The following is a 17,944-nucleotide window of genomic DNA, read 5'->3' as shown; positions in this document are numbered from 1 at the left end:
AGTCTGCCATTTTGGCCATTGTCAAATGTCCTGACAGAAACTGGCCGAGATTTTGTCCACTTGCGCCAGTCCAGCTCCCCATCCCAAACGACATTACACGGTGAGCGGTTATCTGATCTTTCCAGCCGGTTAGCTGACCCTTCTAACTCGATTTCAATGAGTCCATCTGCCCTCCGAGACCTCAAATGCTCGCTGTGTGTTACCACGGGCAACGGCTGATAATCGCATTTGTACGGAAATGATGCCCGGTGATGGTTTTAGACGGGTCGACCCTTTTGAACGTCTTTGACGCACATTTGCCGGCCCAGCTATTTGGCAGATTTTCTAGCCATTGCTTTTTGATGGGGCTGAACCACGGGTGAGATTCAAACGCACGACATGTCGCCCAACTCAAATGGCGAAACGACCTCGCGTTGCACTTTTACCAAAGGGGATTTTTGCTTGTTGTTCCGTTCGATGCTTTGTTTGTCCTTTCTGTGTACACAGACATCCGTTTTTAGCGTTTAGCGTTTTTCACACCGACTATAGGAAACGCACACATATATTGCTTCATTTCCTCACACGGTGCGGTGCGCTGGTGGTTTGCTGACTCTTTCGACACTTCCATTTATACGGCAACGAACGTGAGAGAGCGGCCAGTGACTGTGAGAGGACTGGAAGCCATTTTGCTTTCAAGCATACAATAATATGACAAGGTTGGGCAAGAGCAATCTGTCAATAAGAAGCCATATCACGCAAGGCTTCACTGTGTAAACACGCGGGCCTTTTGTTGGCATACATAACATTAGCTTACATCAAATTTCAAATCTTGTTTTGTGTTTAGGGTCTTTGAAGCCGTCGCTAATCCCGGCAAATGTCAAAAGACGGTAACCCGTTTTTTTTTCCCCTTCCCCCAGGCACAGGGAAGCCGTTGAGAAGTGGGACGAGGCCATTCAGCTGACTCCCGACGACCCGCTGTTGTACGAGATGAAGGCCCAGGTGACTGATGGCTCCTACCCAAATAGCGCAAATGTCAACTTGAATTGACGACGTGACTTGTTTTTGGGCCGGCCGCAGGTGCTGACGGCACTGCGGGAGGCCTTCCCCGCCGTCAAGGCGGCAGAGACGGCGGTGAAGCTGCGCCGCGGGTGGTGGGAGGCCTGGCAGACTCTGGGCCGCGCCCAGCTCACCATGGGGGAGGTGGACCTGGTGAGTCACAACAGCCTCAGCTCCCCAATTTTTTTTGGGATAAGCCATTAAGATCAGTCACTTGCGCCTGTTGACTGCAAACATCACTGCTAGCGCTCCAGGCGCCGCCCGTTGCCAATGTTGCCGCCACGCTAAACATGTCGCCTCTTGAATGTGCTGGGCGTGCGTGTGCAGAAGTTGCAAAAGTACGCACACTCTTAGTACAAAAACCTGTGTAGTAAAAAAAACAACAAAAAAACAAAGCCGCTGTATTTGTACTCGATTGCTTCCCGCCGCTACTTTGAAAGCTGCACCGCGTATCGTCAGGGTGGGGGGGCCTCCAAAAATACCCCCCCCCCCCCCCCATTCTTCTTGCGCAACCCGTCTTACAGCCAATACAAAAGGAAGTGGTGAAAGTCAAACACAGAGACACAATGCGAGGCAGTCAGCTTGTGTGTGTGCATCTATTTTTAACCCAGGCATGTCCAGTCGCATTTCAGCCTTTTGCAAACATTTCATCACCAGCTGTTCTTCACTTGATGCTACTTTCATTAGCCTGCCTATGGAGTTTGCATTGTGTGTTAGCATCAAGCTAGCGGCGTTGCCTAAGGCAACGTTAGGCGACGTGTCATTGAGTCTGGATCGTTCTGCGTTTTTGCGCACAGGCGCTGCGGTCCTTCCAGGTGGCCGTCCACCTACGCCCGTGGGAGCCCGCCCTGTGGCAGGACGACCTGGCGTGGGCGCGGACGCTGCGCCGGCAGAAGGCGGCCGCCGGGGAGACGCTCGGCCGGCGAGCCGAGACCGACCGGCGGCTCGCCGATCCCCCCGAGCTCGGCGGGGACTTTGACTTTGAGTCGGACGAGGTGGTGGCGGCGTGCGAGGCCGTCGCCCGGCGCCAGGCGGGCCCGGGCCGTCCGCTCAGCCCGGGCGCCCTGGTGGTGGATGCGGCGGGTAACGTGCTGGAATCAGGGGCGGGCGCGGCGGGGGACGCGGCGGAGCCCTTGCGGGAAGACTTTGTCAAAATGAGAAGACTCTGAAAAGGAAACCCGCGAGTCATTGCGCGCAAACGGATGGGATGATTGTCATGGAAGGGAAATGAGTGAAAAGACGTGACTCGAGATAAGATCTGAATAGGCGCCATTTCAATTTGGCACGCTTTGTTTACAAGTCACTCTTGTCTTGTCTTGGCTTTACAGTGACTTTCAAAAGTCGCTGAGGATCGCTTCCTGTCACTTGGACATCAAATAAAAGAAATCTCCCTGGAATCAAAATGGAACATTTCCCTTTTTTCATCTTCTCCTTTTGTATGTGTGATTGTCACGTCCTCATGGTGTTGCGTAATTAGCAGATGAATTGAGGTCGACTTTTTGTGCCATCTACGCTGTAAATTATCATCTTTAGGAAGTCAAAATACAGGCGGGGAAAAGATGTTTCACAACTTTATTGTTGCTATCATTTTGTACAAGGATAAGAGTTTTCCTGCGCTTTCTTTCAAACGTTCAAGGCAGGATGACAAAGTGAGCAACATCGGCGGTGGCGCTGATAGCCCGAAAGCTGTCGCAAGGGGGCCTCCAAATCTCTGCACCTTCTCACGGAGAAGACCATCATCGCAAAATACATTCGCTTCTGGCAACAGCAACATTCACATTTGACTAGCTTACCGGTCACGTAGCACGTGGCTAACGCTCTGGGGAAAGGAACTTTTTGGAAATGGGATGGCAGAATATTTCTGTTGAGCGAAACCCCTGCTTGATGACAGATTATTTTTAAATTTTGTTTCCATTTATTTTTTTTACAGCATTCAAGCAAGTCCGAATGTAGCGTCGCGTGCCTTCGGTGTAGCGCCGCAAGACGGCAGCGCTGAGCGCTACTTGAGGTGATGCAGTGGGGTTAGCAAAGAGAAGAAACAGAAGGTGAGATGAACCTCTAGTAAGACTCACCAAGTCATGTGGCTATGCTCATTTTTACCACTTGCTATTGCGTTAACATTTTAAGCTATCAGACTTTTGTTGGGACAAAACGATGACACTTATGTTGACTATTTGCTGTTTGATGTCTGATTGTCGTTTTGTTTTCTAGAGGCGGCTGGGCAGGCTTTGCCTCTCGTTGCGGCCAAAACAGTCAACGCGTAGGAATACAGTTGGCGAAGGTAGGCTTTGTTTTTGTTTACTCTATGCTAAACTAACACAGACACATTTGATGACAAAATTAAGATTAGGCAGTACAAACCCAAAAGATTTGCAATTGTCACACTCACAGAAATATTTGGAATCGCCATAGATGCCACATGATGGTAACGAAGCACTACTTTTGTCCAAATGAAGCTCCTCAATGTATCGCAACGTAATTCCTTGGCACAAAAAGGCCACAAGATGGCGACAAGTCAGGAAGAACAGGTCCCCCAAAAAATCCGATCGGTGCCGGGCTTCACTGTACTGGACCAAGTGCGTTTTGATTAAATGTGTGATTATTTTTATTTTTTTTCTCTTTGGTTTTTCGATATGGCGGACTTTCTTCTATTGTAGATGCGTCCTGAACCCAGCAATAAACGGGGGTTCGCTGTAAGTCCAGTCCAGGCGCTGAATCACAACTGGGCATGAAGCTTCCTTCATTCAACCGCGGCCCAAAAATGTTGGGCTCCGGCCGACGAGATGTAGTGATAACTTGCGCCAGCGGAGGAGAGTCTTTGCTCAGGTAATTCTCTCCTGGATGTTTGCCGTCCCGTCCGTAAGTGATACTAGCAAAGCCGGCTTGGGCCGCTCGCTCGGGCTCGGCGGCTCGCGTCCGCCCCCGGCCGCCCCCTCCCGAAAGGAGCCCGTCCCGCCCTCGGCCGGCCACAGGAAGGTCTGCGAGGTGCACGCCGTCCCCGGGCACCCTCGCGACACCGGCGACGGCGAGTCCCGCGACATTACGGACGAGGAGGACAGGCGGACGGCGGCGCAGCGGAACTGTCCGCCGCCGCCGCCGCCGCCTCCTCGCCGGCCCCGCCCCATCCTGCAGAAGAGACATTTGATCTTCTCCATGAGCGTGAAGACCACCGTCTTCCGCAGCAGGATGTAGACCCACGGGTCCAGGATGGGGTTGACGGAGGCCATGCGGATGGCCAGCAGGTCTTTGTTGAGCCCCGTCCACTCTTCCTTCTGCTTGCTGTACAGTTGGTTCACAAAGATCCTCAGCTGGAGAGACAATGGTAGTCAGATAGTGACAAGAAGGCTTCGCAAATGGCGTCGCTAATGAAGCGGCCGCCGAGGCAACTCACCAACAAGGGGATGGAGCAGACCAGCACCACGAGCGAGGTGGCGATGAGCAGGATGACCATCTGGATCTCGGCCCCGGCCAGCCGGCCCAGGCTCCTGCGGCGGGCGGGCTGCTCGCGGGCCGCCTGGCGCCGCCCGCGCCCGGCCCCCAGCGAGGTGCGGCGGACGAAACGGCGGTGCATGAGGATGAGCGCGCCGCACACCATGACGTTGCACGCCACCGTGGCCAGCACCACGGCGGCGTTGACGCCGGCGTAGGCCAAGTTGAAGGCGGCCACCGTCGTGCGGTTGGCGCCGCCGTGCCAGTCGATGAAGCACCAGCTGCCCGGCCGCTGCAGCTTGACCTCGCCCAAGCCCACGCTGGGCAGCGCGCACAGGCCGGCGTTGCTGACGTAGATGGCCAGCAGCGCCAGCGCCGCCAGCCGCTGGTTGACGTAACGGTTGTAGAAGTAGGCGTGGTTGATGGCCAGGTAGCGCTCCACCGACATGGCGCACAGGATGCACAACTGCGCCAGGAAGAAGAAGAGCAGGACGAAGCCCGAGTACTGGCAGAGCGGGCGGGCGCCGGGCCAGCCGCCGCGCACGTAGGTGGCGATGGTGACGGGGCTGGCCAGCAGCGTGCCCAGCAGGTCGGTGACGGCCAGCCCGCACACCAGCGTGTAGAAGGTGGACTCCTTTTGCTCCTTGCGCGAGATGCGCAGCACCACGATGGCCGTCACGTTGCCCACCACCCCGAAGATGAACATGATGACCGGGATGGTGGGCGGCTGGAAGGTCCCAGGCGGCGCATGGGCGCTGGCGTTCATCTTCCCCCTCAAGCTTGCTTAGAAGGAAAAAGTCACATCCCAGCGTGGAAAAGTTTGTGGTGCCCGCCCCGCCGCGCCGTGCCTCGCCGCGCTGCGCCGTGTGCGAGCTCCGCTCAGGCGTTTCTGACGGCAAGTGAATGCAGGAGAGGTTGTTCCCACTCAGCTCCGCCTCCTCCTGCTCCTCCTAGAAATGAAGCAACACTTTGCGTTGGGGGTTGCACTTTCTACTTCACTTCTGCTTTTTTGTGTGCAAAAGAACCTCCGCATGTGCCATGCAAGTGGGCATAAAACTCTGTGATGTCAAAATGTCGCCTCTTGGGCTCTTTATGTAAGTCTGCGCGTAATAGACAGAGCGCCCAAATGTCATGTTCACAAGTCAAAGGGACTTCTCAGTGGATTTTCAAAACGTTTTTGAGGCTCTTTGTTTGAACCCTTGGAATTGCAGCTCCGCTCTCAACCAAAATGGCCGCCGACTAGGTTGAAGGTCCGCATTTTTTTGTCATTAAGCGTTCCGGCTGACCTCGACGTGCTCAGCGCACGAGGATCAGCAACGCGGAATTTCCCGGCAGCCGACCCGAATGCCTCAAAGTAAGGCGCAAACAGGCGCTGCCCCGGGGACTCATCGGCCCCAATATTTGAGGTTTGTTTTATCTCCTGCTGACGTATATCGGCAAGAAGTTGGCAGTGCGCGAACGGGATGAACCCACCCGGCCTGGGAAGGTCCCCGGTCTCCAGTTGCACTCGGTAAAACCGGGTCATGTGACCAAAGGGCCTCTCCGGGGAGCCGATCAAAAAACCCCGCTTGAAATTTACGGCCTGCTTGAGCGCACTTGCACCTCTGATGCCTGAGAAAGTTGATCATTTGGATACCCGTGCCCCCCCCCCCCCTCGCTCTAAGAGAAGGACAAGTCTCAATGCGTCGGCGCCGCTTGCCAAGTTGAGCGAGATTCCAAAGAAAAAACAAACAAACAAGATGGCCGCCAGCTCATCGCTTCCCATGTTGTCGTCCCGGGAGTCGGGAGTCGGGAGTGAGCGCCCCCGTCCTGCTCCAGGGGAGTCAGGTTCCTCCCCCAGCCACGGGTTAAAGGTGCAAGTCGGAGGAAGACACCAATAAACGTTTGTCATGTTTATGACTAGCACGGAAAAGCGGATGACCGCTTTCCGCACAGGGATGTTGAGTCGTCGGGCTCATTTGAAGATTGGCCTTTTCTTTTCAATGACCCTTCGACATTTCCCATATCAAAAAAAAGCCAATTGATGTTTGAGTTGCAGAGTTTGTGGCTGCATGCCTTCAAATCTGCACGCGCTCAATTTGGTTCATTCATCAAACTTGATTTATTTATTTATTTTTTATGGAAAAAGCAGACTTGATTTTTTTTTTAAACTGAGTATCAGGCTGCGCATTAGACTTGATTTTTTTTTTTACTGAGTTGTTATGGAAAAAGTAGACTAGATTTAATCTTTTTTTAACTGAGTTATGTAAAAAGGCCAGTAGAGTGGCCTGGTGGTTGCGACGACCGCCTCGCAGCCGAGACGTCCTGGCCTTCAACCTGGGCTTTCCTTCTCGGCCGTTCATTCTTATTTGCTGGCCGTGGAGCGAATTCCACGTTATCCAGCAAGCAGGATGACATTTTAGCGTAAGCTTTAGAGGAACAAGTCCTGACACCTGCAAACTATTTCCCCTTCGGGAGCGCAAACAGCACACGTCGAATGTCTCCAGTGTGACGCTCTGTGTGTGTGTGTGTGTGTGTGTGTGTGTGTGTGTGTGTGTGTGTGTGTGTGTGTGTGTGTGTGTGTGTGTGTGTGTGTGTGTGTGTGTGTGTGTGTGTGTGTGTGTGTGTGTGTGTGTGTGTGTGTGTGTGTGTGTGTCTGTGTGTGTGTATACGAGGGAGGGAGGGTGAGGTGACTTATTTTTGTATATACACATGCCAAAAGTTTGGAATGCACACGGCGGAGCAAACATGCCTGTTCGTCTTTGACTGCATGCTCGCTGATCCTCCGTTGACACTAAAGCATCTTTTTTGTGTAAACTCTCAACAGGGGTGTGTAGACTTTTCCAGTGCAGAAGCAATACAATGGAATCTTTGATTAGATTCCAGCGACATAATCACTTGAATTGGGCTGCCACTTGCTCGGGGCGCTTTAGCCTGTCCTCACCTGAACATAAAAGCCGGCCGGGCCTCGCTTGTTGATTCGCGTTTTTTCTTTTTTAATCTCAGCGTTCTTGAGGTTTCTCGCCTCTGGTCTGCGAAAATAAACGATGACTCATTGCCGGCGTGTGAAAAAAAATCCCCCCCCCCCAAAAAAAAATTAATTGCTGCAACTTGTCTCGGCTCAAATTTGCTCTTTATTGCTTCATTGAGGAAAATATTTCACACTTTAGCACAATCTGAAATTTGGCACCAATCGGAAAAAAGAGGCTCTGTCGCTTTCTGTGAGCAAATTGGCATCATCATTATATTGTCCAAGTCTGCGTGGTGGATCCAAGATAAGCGCGTTCCCAGGAAAAAGGGGCAACGTTTTCAAGAGCTATTCCACCGGGGGCGGAATATTTGCGGCTCAGTGCGATAACGCAGCTCAGCCTGATATTTTTGTGTTTGTTTTATCAAGCAACAGAGTTTTTTTTTAATCTTTGGATTGTCCTGTGTTCTTTTTTTGGGCTCTCAATGAAGACAAAGTGAGCAATCAAGCCCCATGCACATGATGGAAAGGACAGCTTCAAGTGGCTCACAAGAACTTCCAAAACTTTCCCAAAGTCGCCACTTTATCCTGACGATTTGCTCGGCACTGGGGACCCAAACGGGACAGTGGGAGGAAAAGGTGGACCAAAAAAAAAAAACACAAAAAAAAGATATAGCGTTGGCAAGACAGGCTGTCGTCAATGATCGCCGCTAGGTGGTGCTGTCGGCACCGTAATCAACGTGATGCAAAGTTTTCAGATAAATGCGAGCAGTAATATGGAGTTATGAAAGCTATTCTCTCGATCTGGCATTGGAAAGTCTATTGATCCAGATGATGACTATGCATTACACGTGACTTGATGATCAGCACATTTCTATTTTAGGTTTGTCTGTTGGTTTTTGATGTTGGCTGTCAAGCTAGTTTAGCATCCCTTGGCGTGCGTCGTCGCTCCTCTTGCTTCCTTTCTGTCTGATCGCAACGATCCTATTGATCGCTTGCTCTTTTATCCTTTGCTTTCAAGCTCCCCTGCCTGTGGCTGTGGGCACGCCTTTTGATTTTGCTTTGGAAAGGGAAATTCCTGCTATAGATGTTTTTATTTTTTCCAAAATGTTTGTTTGATTTAATATGTGGTTTATCAGCATTTTGAAGAATTTCCCAAGGTTCCGACCCCACCCCTATGCCCGTAATTCGCCCAGCCCATCTTAATGGACTTATTTCGTCCATTTTTCAAGTGAGCTCTTTGTCATAGGAGGGGCGAGGTCCTACGCGACCCGAGTAGCACTGATGGAAAAACTCCATCATCGTTTAAGTGAGATGCCATTGAAGGATCGAGGAGAGATGAACACGGAATTGTCATCCTCCTCATCATCCCGCTTTCTTCCGGGAGGGTGCGTTTGATTCGTTGCCCGTGACATCAGCTGTGCGGTGAGTGTGCAGAAAAAAAAGGGGGGGTGGGGGGGGGGGCTTGCAGGCAGCCGGAGCCACTCCTTGTCCCCACTCGTGCGCCGACCGCAGGACAAGCAGCATCCAAGAAAGAGCAAAAAGAAGAAGAAGAAGTTAGAAGAGGAGGGAGCGACCGCCAGGATGTCCGTCCTGGTGCAGCAGAGCGTTCATGCGATGCCCGAAGCGATGCCGACGGCGGAGCCGATGACGGCACCCGGCTCGGCCGCCGCGGTGGCCGCCAGCCCCGCGCGACACTTTGTCGACTCTAAATTCTACCTGCTGGTGGTCCTCGGCGAGATGGCCGCGGAGGAGAACCTCAAGTGCGCCGTGGCCGACATCGAGAAGGGTAAGCCGGCGAGCAACAGGGCGAGACAGCCGGCCTGGGTGGGTGGAGATGGCGCGGGGTGGGGGTCTTCGTGACGCACACGCACTTGCCGCTCACGTTTGACGTGTTTATTTCCATTCTTTATTCTTTGCGGGGCTCTCCGGCGATAAACCCATTGAAGCCCTATCCCGTGGGAGCATCATGCTCCCATCTCTTGCTCCTCCTGCATCCAGCTCTCTCATCGCACACCGGCCGGTAGGCGTGGCCCGGGCCGCACTGCGGTCCCTACGGAAACTCGCGAGGACCAATCGAGCCATTCGCTTTTTCTTGTTGCTTCCAAAGGTGGAATATTAGCTACAGTAGCGATTCGGTTTGAAAAAGAAAGAAAGAAAGAACAGTCAATGTCGGAACAGACGAAAAATGATTAGCATAAAAAAATTGGCCCAAAAGCAATTGGGCAGTGGCACTTGACTTTTTCATCCTCCACCTTCGCTTCATCAAATGAGAGCGTCGAGGGTGGGGTGGGGTTCATTGGGTTCTTGCTGTAGATGAATATCGAGAGCATCTTCAAAGTGACAAATTGGGCCTTAATGCATACTTGAATTGTCACATATACACACAATTTGCATCAATTTAAGAAAATTTTTTTAAACCTATTTTAGTAAGCTAATTATTGCTACTTCTTTAAAAAAAAAAAAAAAGCATTGTGCAAAATTATTTCTTACTGACTTACTGATTAAAACTGAGCTCACATTGAGGGAACTAACGAGGAGGCGGGGTTGTCCAAATATATTTGGGCCTGGATGTGACTGCCAATTTATCGGATCCCCCTGAGTCATTTTCCCCCTTATGTGCACTTGTGGCTTATGGATCGGACACAGGCGTCAAAGCACATGTTGTGCCCCACCCCGATTGCATGCTTTGTTTTGAGAAGAATCGCTTTCATTGTGCTGACGGAGCCGTGACTCAGCTCTGTTCTGATGTGATCCAGTCATAAACTGCTTCTCGTTTGGCTCAAACAGATGAAAAAAAACTGCAAACTGATTTTCTTTGGGGAAAAAAAGCTTCAATGCTTCTGCATGTTTGTTTATCTTTTTTTTTTTTTTTTTCCAGGCATCCGCTCATGGGACACCAATCTGATGGATTGCAACCTGGACCAGGAACTCAAGCTTTTTGTATCCCGACACTCGGCGCGTTTCTCCGCCGATGTCAAAGGTGAAACGTGCATTTGACTTGACAGGATTGCATGGTTTCCCGCGGGACAAAGCGTCTGTCTCTCGGGTGTCTTGGGCGCGGCATTTATTCAGCTGAGCGCTTGCCTTGGCAAATTGGGCCTGCAATTATTGAGCGGCGGGCGCTATTTGAGGAACGGCGGCGGATCGCATGGCACAAATGAAAGTGGAGACCATGCGGCAGCACGTCAATATCTTTTCAGGGGGGGGGGGTGGCGCTTCCTTTGTGTCATCTCTGCCAAGGTGAAGGCAACAATGGCGTCCAAATGGAACAGCTCCAAGATGGCAATCGCTTGAGAGCAGAGCCAGCCAAATTAGGATAAGTCGAGCGAGCGAGCGAGCGAAGCCCTGCCCCGCCCCCTTGAGAAAGCAGTGAGTTGACGTTTTTTAGGGATACGAGCCATCGTGCGGACATTTTCTGGGGCTTTGACATCCGCACTGTGCATTAGTGATAGTGGAACACAAATGGTGGTGCAACACACGCGGCCAGGCAATGTGTTTTCTGCTGCCGCTTAGAAAAGATGGCCGACGGTAAATTGGGTCAGTGGACGCCATCACCTGCATCAGTGTGTTTTTTCCTCTCCTGCTTTTTTTGGTTTTTGCTTCATCATTGTCTGGCTGGGCCTCCCTTTTGTCGGGTTTGGCGGCGCGCCGTTTTATCCTCATTACATAAGCTGTTTTAGGTTTATTCATTTTTATCAAAGGGAGGGGTGCTCATCCCTGCAGTTGTTCCACTGATCTATTTTTGGTCTGGTGCCTTCCGCATTGATTTCTTCCCGTGTGCTTGATTGTGTGACCGGCAGGAAGCCAATGAGGTGGGTGGGGGGGGGGGTGTTGGAGGTCGAGTTTTGCTGGCTAATTGCTGGCAGGGGTCACGCCCTCTCCGATGCGCCGATCCCGACGTACGATTGGCAGCCGGAGACCGACGCCCACTCCCAGGAGGTGAAGGGAGAGGAAATGAAGCGCGTGTGCGAGGACGCTGTCGCTTTAAGGACTGAGCTCCTTGTGGGCTCACACAAAAGATCAGAAATTAGAAGTCAGTTGTAATTAGCGCACGTGTGACTTTTTTTTTTTTTTTTTCGCAGGCCAGAGAATCCTTCACCATAAAAGCAACGTGCTGGAGACGGTGGTGCTCATCAACCCCGCCGACGACACCGTCAGCACCGAGGTAAAGCCGAGCCACGTGGTGGATTGTGAGCGAGCCGTCCCACTTCCACCTTTTCTTTTCAGGTCCGATTGATGATCTCCAACTCGGCCAGACACAAGCTTCTGATCCTGTCGGGCCAGTGCACGGAAAGTACGGGCGAGCTCCTACTTCAGTCGGGCTCGTTTTCCTTCTCCAAGTTCATCGACATCTTCACCGACCAGGAGGCACGTCGGGCCTTTTCTTCCTCGTGCGTGTGAGTGTTTGAATCCCAAATAAGCGCATTTTTTGCCGTCGCTCAGATCGGCGAACTGCTGAGCACCGTCCACCCGGAGAACAAAGCCCACCTGACGCTGTCCTGCCCCGATCAAGGCGAGTGGAGAAACTCCCAGCTGGACAAGCACAACCTGCAAGACTTCATCAACATGAAGCTGAACTCGCCGCTCATCCTCCCCGAAATGGAGGGCCTCTCCGAGTTCACCGAGTACCTGTCCGAGTCGGTGGAGATCCTCAGCCCTTTTGAGCTTCTGGAGCCGCCGGCCTCGGGCGGCTTCCTCAAGCTCTCCAAGCCGTGTTGCTACATCTTCCCCGCCGGTCGCGGCGACTCGGCTCTCTTCGCCGTCAACGGCTTCAACATGCTGGTCAACGGCGGCTCCGACAGGAAGTCGTGCTTCTGGAAGCTGGTCAGGCACCTGGACCGCGTGGACTCCATCCTGCTGACCCACGTCGGCGACGACAACCTGCCGGGCGTCAACAGCATGCTGAGGAGGAAGATGGCCGAGCTGGAGGAGGAGCGCTCGCGGGACTCCGCCTCCGACGGCGAGTGGCTGAAGAACATGATCTCGCCCGACATCGGAGTCGTCTTCGTCAACTTCCCGGAGAATGTGGACGTCCCCGAGCACGATCACAGAGTACGCAAGAACCTGGAGGAGGCGGCGGCCGCTCGGCAGCTGCTGGCCAAGCTGAATCTCAGAACCGAGCCGCTGCAACGCCCCGTCGGGAACACCGTGGAACCCATGGTGCTCTTTCAGAAGATGGGCGTGGGAAAGCTGGAGATGTACGTCCTCAATCCGGCAAAGAACAGCAAGGAGATGCAGCATTTTCTCAAGCAGTGGACCGGGAGCCCCAAGGACACGGCGTCCATCTTGCTGCCCGACGGGAAGGAGTCCCAGTTCCCCGTGTCTCACTTGACGTCCATCGCCTCGCTCATCGTGTGGCACCCCGCCAACCCCTCGGAGAAAGTGGTGCGCGTCCTCTTTCCGGGAAACGCCACCCAGCGGCACATCTTTGAAGGCTTGGAAAAACTCAAGCACCTGGACTTCCTGAAGCAGGCGGTGGTCACGCAAAAAGCGCCGCCCGCCCAAGCGGCCAAGATGAAGAACAGGACCGACAGCAAAGAGAGCCTCAAGTCCATCAAGTCCACGCCCAAGCCGTCGCCCGCCAAAGACGCCAGGAAAGAATTCAAGGAGGAGGCGGCCAAGGCAGATGCCGACCAGCTGACTCCCGAAAAGCAAAAGAGAGAAAAGAACCCGCCCAAGAAGGAACGAGCAAAGGCGCCGCCGGAGAAGGAGTCCAAGGTAAAAACGGAAACGCCGGAAAAAAAGCCGACCCTGATCAAAACCAAAGCCGAGAAGGAGCGCCTCGCCAAGAAAGACGTGAAGATGACTCCCGAGAAGAAAAAAGAGGTTAGAAAGGAAGGAGCCAAGAAAGAGGACACCCTCAAGAGAGATGAACGAGTGAAGAAAGAGGACGCCAAGAAAAGGGACGTGAAGAAGGACGTCAGGAGAGATTCCCCCATCAAGGAGAAAAAGGATGACAAGAGGGAGCTGAAGAAAGACGGCAAAAGGCTGACCGCCAAAAAAGTCGAGGACAAAGTCCTGTCCCCCAAACCAAAGACCCTGAAAAAAGATGCAGGCACGCCCTCCAAACTGAAAGCCAAAGGAGGTCCCAAAGTAGCAAAGACGGCCACCGCCGCCGTCCCCGTCACGCTCCGCCCCGACGACGAAAGGGCGACCATGTCCTCGCCGGAAGACCTCACCAAGGACTTTGAGGAGCTCCGAGAGGAAGATGCGCCGGCGGAGGCCGTGGCTGCGCAAGAAGAGGAGCCCGCCGTCGTCACGCACAGCCAAGAGTCCCCCGAGGCGCCCGAGTCGGTCGACGAGGGCATCGCCACCACCGAGGCCGAAGGGGAAAACGGCGCCACTCCGGACGAGCCGGCGGCGGCGCTCAAGCCTCAACTGGACAAGTTTGAAAACGAGGGCGCCGCCATGGAGGAGGCGTCCGATTACGAAGAGAAAGCGGAAACCGAGGAGCTGGACGAACCGGGCAAAGCGCCGTCCTGGGGAACTCTTGATGATGAGAAGAAGGAAGAGGTTGCGTCAGCTCCACCAAAAGAGTCTTCGCCCGTTTCCCCCGCCGCTTCCTTCCACGACGAAACCTTCCCGGCCGGCGTGGAGACCTCCACCGCCTCCGACGAAGCACCCGAGGAGTTTACCGTCACCTCCGACCTCCCGCGCTCCACCGTGGAGCTCTCCAGCGTGCCCGCCCCGTTGGACGAGACGTCAACTCCGACGACGTTGATGATGTCACAACCCGGAGAGTACGAGAAGAGCAGACTCGCTTTACGTTCGGGCGACTCCAAGAGCGAAGCCACGCAGGGCCAAGACTACAACCACAGCGCCTCCACCATATCGCCACCATCGTTATTGGAAGAGGACAAGTTGACTTGGGACGTTCCAGAAGACTTTGGAAAGCAGGACACGGCACCTCTGGTGCATTCCCCCCCGAGCGAGCAGAACTTTGAGTCTCCGTCCACGTTGGCCGCCGTCCCCATCGAGCTGTCCACGACCTTGGCGGGGTACGGTCGGGCGGATCCCGCCCTCAGCCCGGATGACAAGACGTTGGAAGGGGCGGGCTCCCCCCAGTCCTCGGGTCACACGCCTTACTACCAGTCCCCGGTGGAGGACAAAGCGGGAACTCTGCCGCCTGCGTCAGACGACGAAGAGCAAGGTCCCGTCATTGTGGAGGTCACGAGTGACAAAGAGGAGGATGACAAGCTGGCGTGCTCTTCCAGAAGCCCAAAGGACGACATCGGCAGAGGCGTCTTTTTCAGACAAGAATCGGAAGCTCCCTACACGGCCGCTTTCAAAGACGAGAGCAAAATGTCCATTTCGGAAGGCAGCAGCGCTTCGGAAAAGTCCAGCACGCCGCTGGAAGAAGCGGCGGCTGACGACATGTTTTCGCACTTGGCCTCGGCGTCCACCGCCTCGCTGGCCACCAGCTCCCTGCCCGAGCCCACCACCGACTCGCCGTCCCTTCACGCCGAGGTGGGTTCCCCTCACTCCACAGAAGTGGACGACTCCTTGTCCGTTTCGGTGGGTCAGACCCCCACGCTTTTCCATGAGGCGGCGTCTCCATCCAAGGAAGACTGCCCTCGGCCCATGTCCATCTCCCCGGACGTCTCGCCCAAGACCAAAGTCAACGCGCAGATGCACGACGCAAAATCACCGGAACATTCCACCATGTCGCTGGAGTCTCCGGATCACTCGTTGGCCCTGGACTTCAGCAAGCAGTCTCCGGAGCACCCGTCGGCGGGAAGCAACTCGCGCGCCACCGAGAACGGCCCCACCGAGATCGACGACGCTCCTTGGGATGCGGCGGAGAAACCTTTGCTCTTCCAAGACTGCGATTCGGCCCGCGCCGCTTCCGCGACACCGTCGGACGCATCGCAGTCCACTCCGTCCGTCACCACCCCGTGCCAGATGACGGAGATGCCCCTCGTGGTTGACGAGCCGCCCCTCGCCGTCCCTCCAGACGTCGGCCCCGTTTCGCCGTCCGCCGAGGAACTCGCCAAAGGCGTGGAAGTGACAAAGGCGGCCTCTCTCTCGCCCAGCCATTCGTCCCATTCCAGTGAGTCTTCCCCGGTTTCGGGAGGTCCCGTGGAACGAGCGTCTGCGGGTGGCGCCCAGCACGAACCCAGCTCCCTCTCTGCCTTCTGGTTTTCGGACCAAGAGAAACCTTTACCGGTCAAGGAGACCAACCCGTTTCTCAGTGACCATTCACCGCTTGGAATCAAATCTCCCGTCAGCCCCCAAGTGTCTTCCCCCCCGCCGGCGCCGTCCTCACACGCAGCCTGCCGCTTCCGGGAGCCCGCCGACTCCTCCGAGATCAGTCCGACCGGCTTCTCCAAGACACAAGTGGACCTCTGTTTGGTCACGTCGTGCGAATACCGTCATCCCAAGACGGAACTGTCGCCGTCTTTCATCAACCCCAACCCTGTGGAATATTTCCTCAACGAAGCGGAAGAGAAGATTCTGGAGACGGCGGGGGGCGGGCCTCCCCCTCCAGGGGGGAAGCTTCCCGCAAAGCAATGCGAAGAGACTCCGCCCACATCCATCAGCGAATCCGCACCCTCTCAGACCGATTCGGACGTGCCGCCGGGGACGGAGGAGTGCCCGTCCATCACGGCCGACGCCAACATCGACTCGGAGGACGACTCGGAGACTCTGCCCACCGATCGAACGCTCACCTACAGGCACGCCGACCCTCCCCCTGCGCCGATCAGGGACTGGCCTCCGCCCCCCGGTCCCCCTGACGTCTGCATGGTGGATCCGGAAGCCCTCAAGGCCGAGGAAAACCGCCACAACGCCAACACGGAAGCCGGCGAAAAGCCCAAGAAGAAAAAGCTCACCAAGAAGGCGTCGTCGCCGACACGCAAAAGCGCTCTGTCAAAAGCCAAGGACTCAAAGACGGCCTCTCCCAAGAAGAATCTGGGCGAGGGCAAGGACGCCAAAAACGCAACCAATACGTCGGCGTCCCGAGGTTCCGGCGGCGGGAAGGTGTCCGCTCTGGCCAACTGTCCTCCCATGTACATGGATTTGGTCTACATCCCCAACCACGGCAACGCCAACAACGTGGACGCAGAATTTTTCCAGCGGGTGCGCTCGTCCTACTACGTGGTCAGCGGCAACGAGCAGACGTCGCAAGAGCCCAGTCGGGCCGTGCTGGACGCTCTGCTGGAAGGGAAAGCCCGCTGGGAGAACAACACGCAGGTGACGCTGATACCCACCCACGACACCGACGTGATGAGGGAGTGGTACCAAGAGAGCCACGAGAAGCAGCAGGAGCTCAACGTCATGGTCCTGGCCAGCAGCAGCACGGTGGTCATGCAGGACGAGTCCTTCCCGGCCTGTAAGATCGAAATGTAGGCCAAAATGGCGCAACGGAAAACAGAAGAATGCACATAGTTGAGCCAAGGGTCAATTAGAGCCCGCGGATTTGCATAGCCACGCCTCCAAAATGCAGACCGGCCAATCACATCTTGCTCAAAATCACTTTTGTTTGCACCCAGCTAATAATGCACCTTTTGGGGAAAGAATAGTTAGCTGGTTAGCCAAAACGCTAACTAACGTGCGGCTTGGTTACCATGCATGGCACGAGCCAACTAAGTTTAGCGACTTCACTTGTTTACCCGGCTAATATGAATTAGCATAGATGTTAGCGTAATAGTGATGTAACCCTTCCTTCAAAGTACTTTAACATATACGGAGCAACAACAAATACAAAGTTTCTCTCTTTCTCTGCTTGTGGGAACAACTATGACTGGACCGTCGTTGGAGACCTTCTCTGCTTCTCTGTCGTCTTCTTATAAATGACACTACTTTTCTTCCAGTAGAGCTGAGTGCTGCTTGGCATGGACTTTCCCGTAACGTAACGAAACAAAACAAAAAAAACACGAGTTGTTGGGGATTCACCATCGTCGTCACCACTTTTGTCTTACACAAATGTCAGTGCAACAAAAGACCAATTTTGAAAGACAGTACAGACAACTTTCTCTTCTTCTTCTTCTTCTTCTTCTTCTAGTCAGTCTAATAATCTGCCTTTTTCCTCCTGTCGACAATGTTAACCTGCAGCGAGCGGCCACGTGGTGTATCCTGTACGTGTCTTGTGCCCTGAAAACCTCGGTCTCCAAACTCATATTGTACGTGCGCTCTCGCCATTTGTGAAAGTTTCCTTGCGCGCTTTCTGACTGTTTGTGTGCGATGTGTATCACAACCGCTGCTGAATGACTCCAAATGCAAAACACAAGAATAATAAAAAGGACATTGATGTTCCCTTTTGTCTTCTCAATGCACTTTTATTGCCATTATTTCAGTTTTGCGTATAAGAAAATAACCCTACGGTCGTCCCTTACTGTAGGTGTAAAAAGCAGGATGTGACAATCAATAATTTTGCAAAAACTAGGCTGAGCTTGATATACTTTCTGGTTTGACTCGTCTTACCAGTGTACAGTGTCAAACACATTAGCGTGGCGCCATCTCGTGGCCAACAGTGGAAAGACCCAAAATAACCAGGAGGGAGAGGAATTTACGATTTGGAACATTGGATTA

At 54.0% G+C, this 17,944-nt stretch overlaps 3 protein-coding genes and 1 long non-coding RNA gene across 6 annotated transcripts; 2 read left to right on the top strand and 2 right to left on the bottom strand.

Moving 5' to 3' along the window:
- Positions 1–341: 341 nt before the first annotated feature.
- ttc33 (tetratricopeptide repeat domain 33) lies at positions 342–2,204 on the top strand. Its single transcript, XM_068652839.1, has 4 exons — positions 342–358; positions 897–978; positions 1,057–1,188; positions 1,833–2,204. The coding sequence occupies exons 1-4, from the start codon at positions 342–344 to the stop codon at positions 2,202–2,204; spliced, it is 603 nt and encodes a 200-aa protein (XP_068508940.1).
- Positions 2,205–17,668, top strand: map1b (microtubule-associated protein 1B). Of its 3 annotated transcripts, XM_049738333.1 has the most exons (6): positions 2,205–3,080; positions 3,247–3,316; positions 10,293–10,394; positions 11,497–11,579; positions 11,642–11,782; positions 11,858–17,668. In XM_049738333.1, exons 3-6 carry the CDS (start codon positions 10,319–10,321, stop codon positions 16,760–16,762), a joined length of 5,205 nt encoding a protein of 1,734 aa, XP_049594290.1. In that variant the 5' UTR covers positions 2,205–3,080; positions 3,247–3,316; positions 10,293–10,318; the 3' UTR covers positions 16,763–17,668. The 3 variants fall into 3 exon arrangements, with proteins under 3 accessions (XP_049594290.1, XP_049594289.1, XP_049594288.1); XM_049738332.1 differs by having other exon boundaries at positions 2,205–3,316; XM_049738331.2 differs by lacking the exons at positions 2,205–3,080; positions 3,247–3,316 and adding an exon at positions 8,901–9,200.
- Positions 2,591–5,469, bottom strand: ptger4b (prostaglandin E receptor 4 (subtype EP4) b). The gene is made up of 2 exons (XM_049738355.2): positions 4,427–5,469; positions 2,591–4,343 (listed from the first exon to the last, which is right to left on the bottom strand). The coding sequence occupies exons 1-2, from the start codon at positions 5,228–5,230 to the stop codon at positions 3,858–3,860; spliced, it is 1,290 nt and encodes a 429-aa protein (XP_049594312.1). The 5' UTR covers positions 5,231–5,469; the 3' UTR covers positions 2,591–3,857.
- LOC125979783 (uncharacterized) lies at positions 7,560–9,272 on the bottom strand. Its single transcript, XR_007485413.2, has 2 exons — positions 9,131–9,272; positions 7,560–8,908 (listed from the first exon to the last, which is right to left on the bottom strand). It is a non-coding gene; the product is annotated as an uncharacterized lncRNA (long non-coding RNA).
- Positions 17,669–17,944: the final 276 nt, after the last annotated feature.

The sequence above is a fragment of the Syngnathus scovelli genome, chromosome 13 (assembly GCF_024217435.2).
Source record: "Syngnathus scovelli strain Florida chromosome 13, RoL_Ssco_1.2, whole genome shotgun sequence".
Lineage (NCBI taxonomy): Eukaryota > Metazoa > Chordata > Actinopteri > Syngnathiformes > Syngnathidae > Syngnathus > Syngnathus scovelli.
The sequence above is the reverse complement of the archived record's forward strand: the minus strand, read 5'-3'. Positions and strand labels throughout refer to the sequence as shown.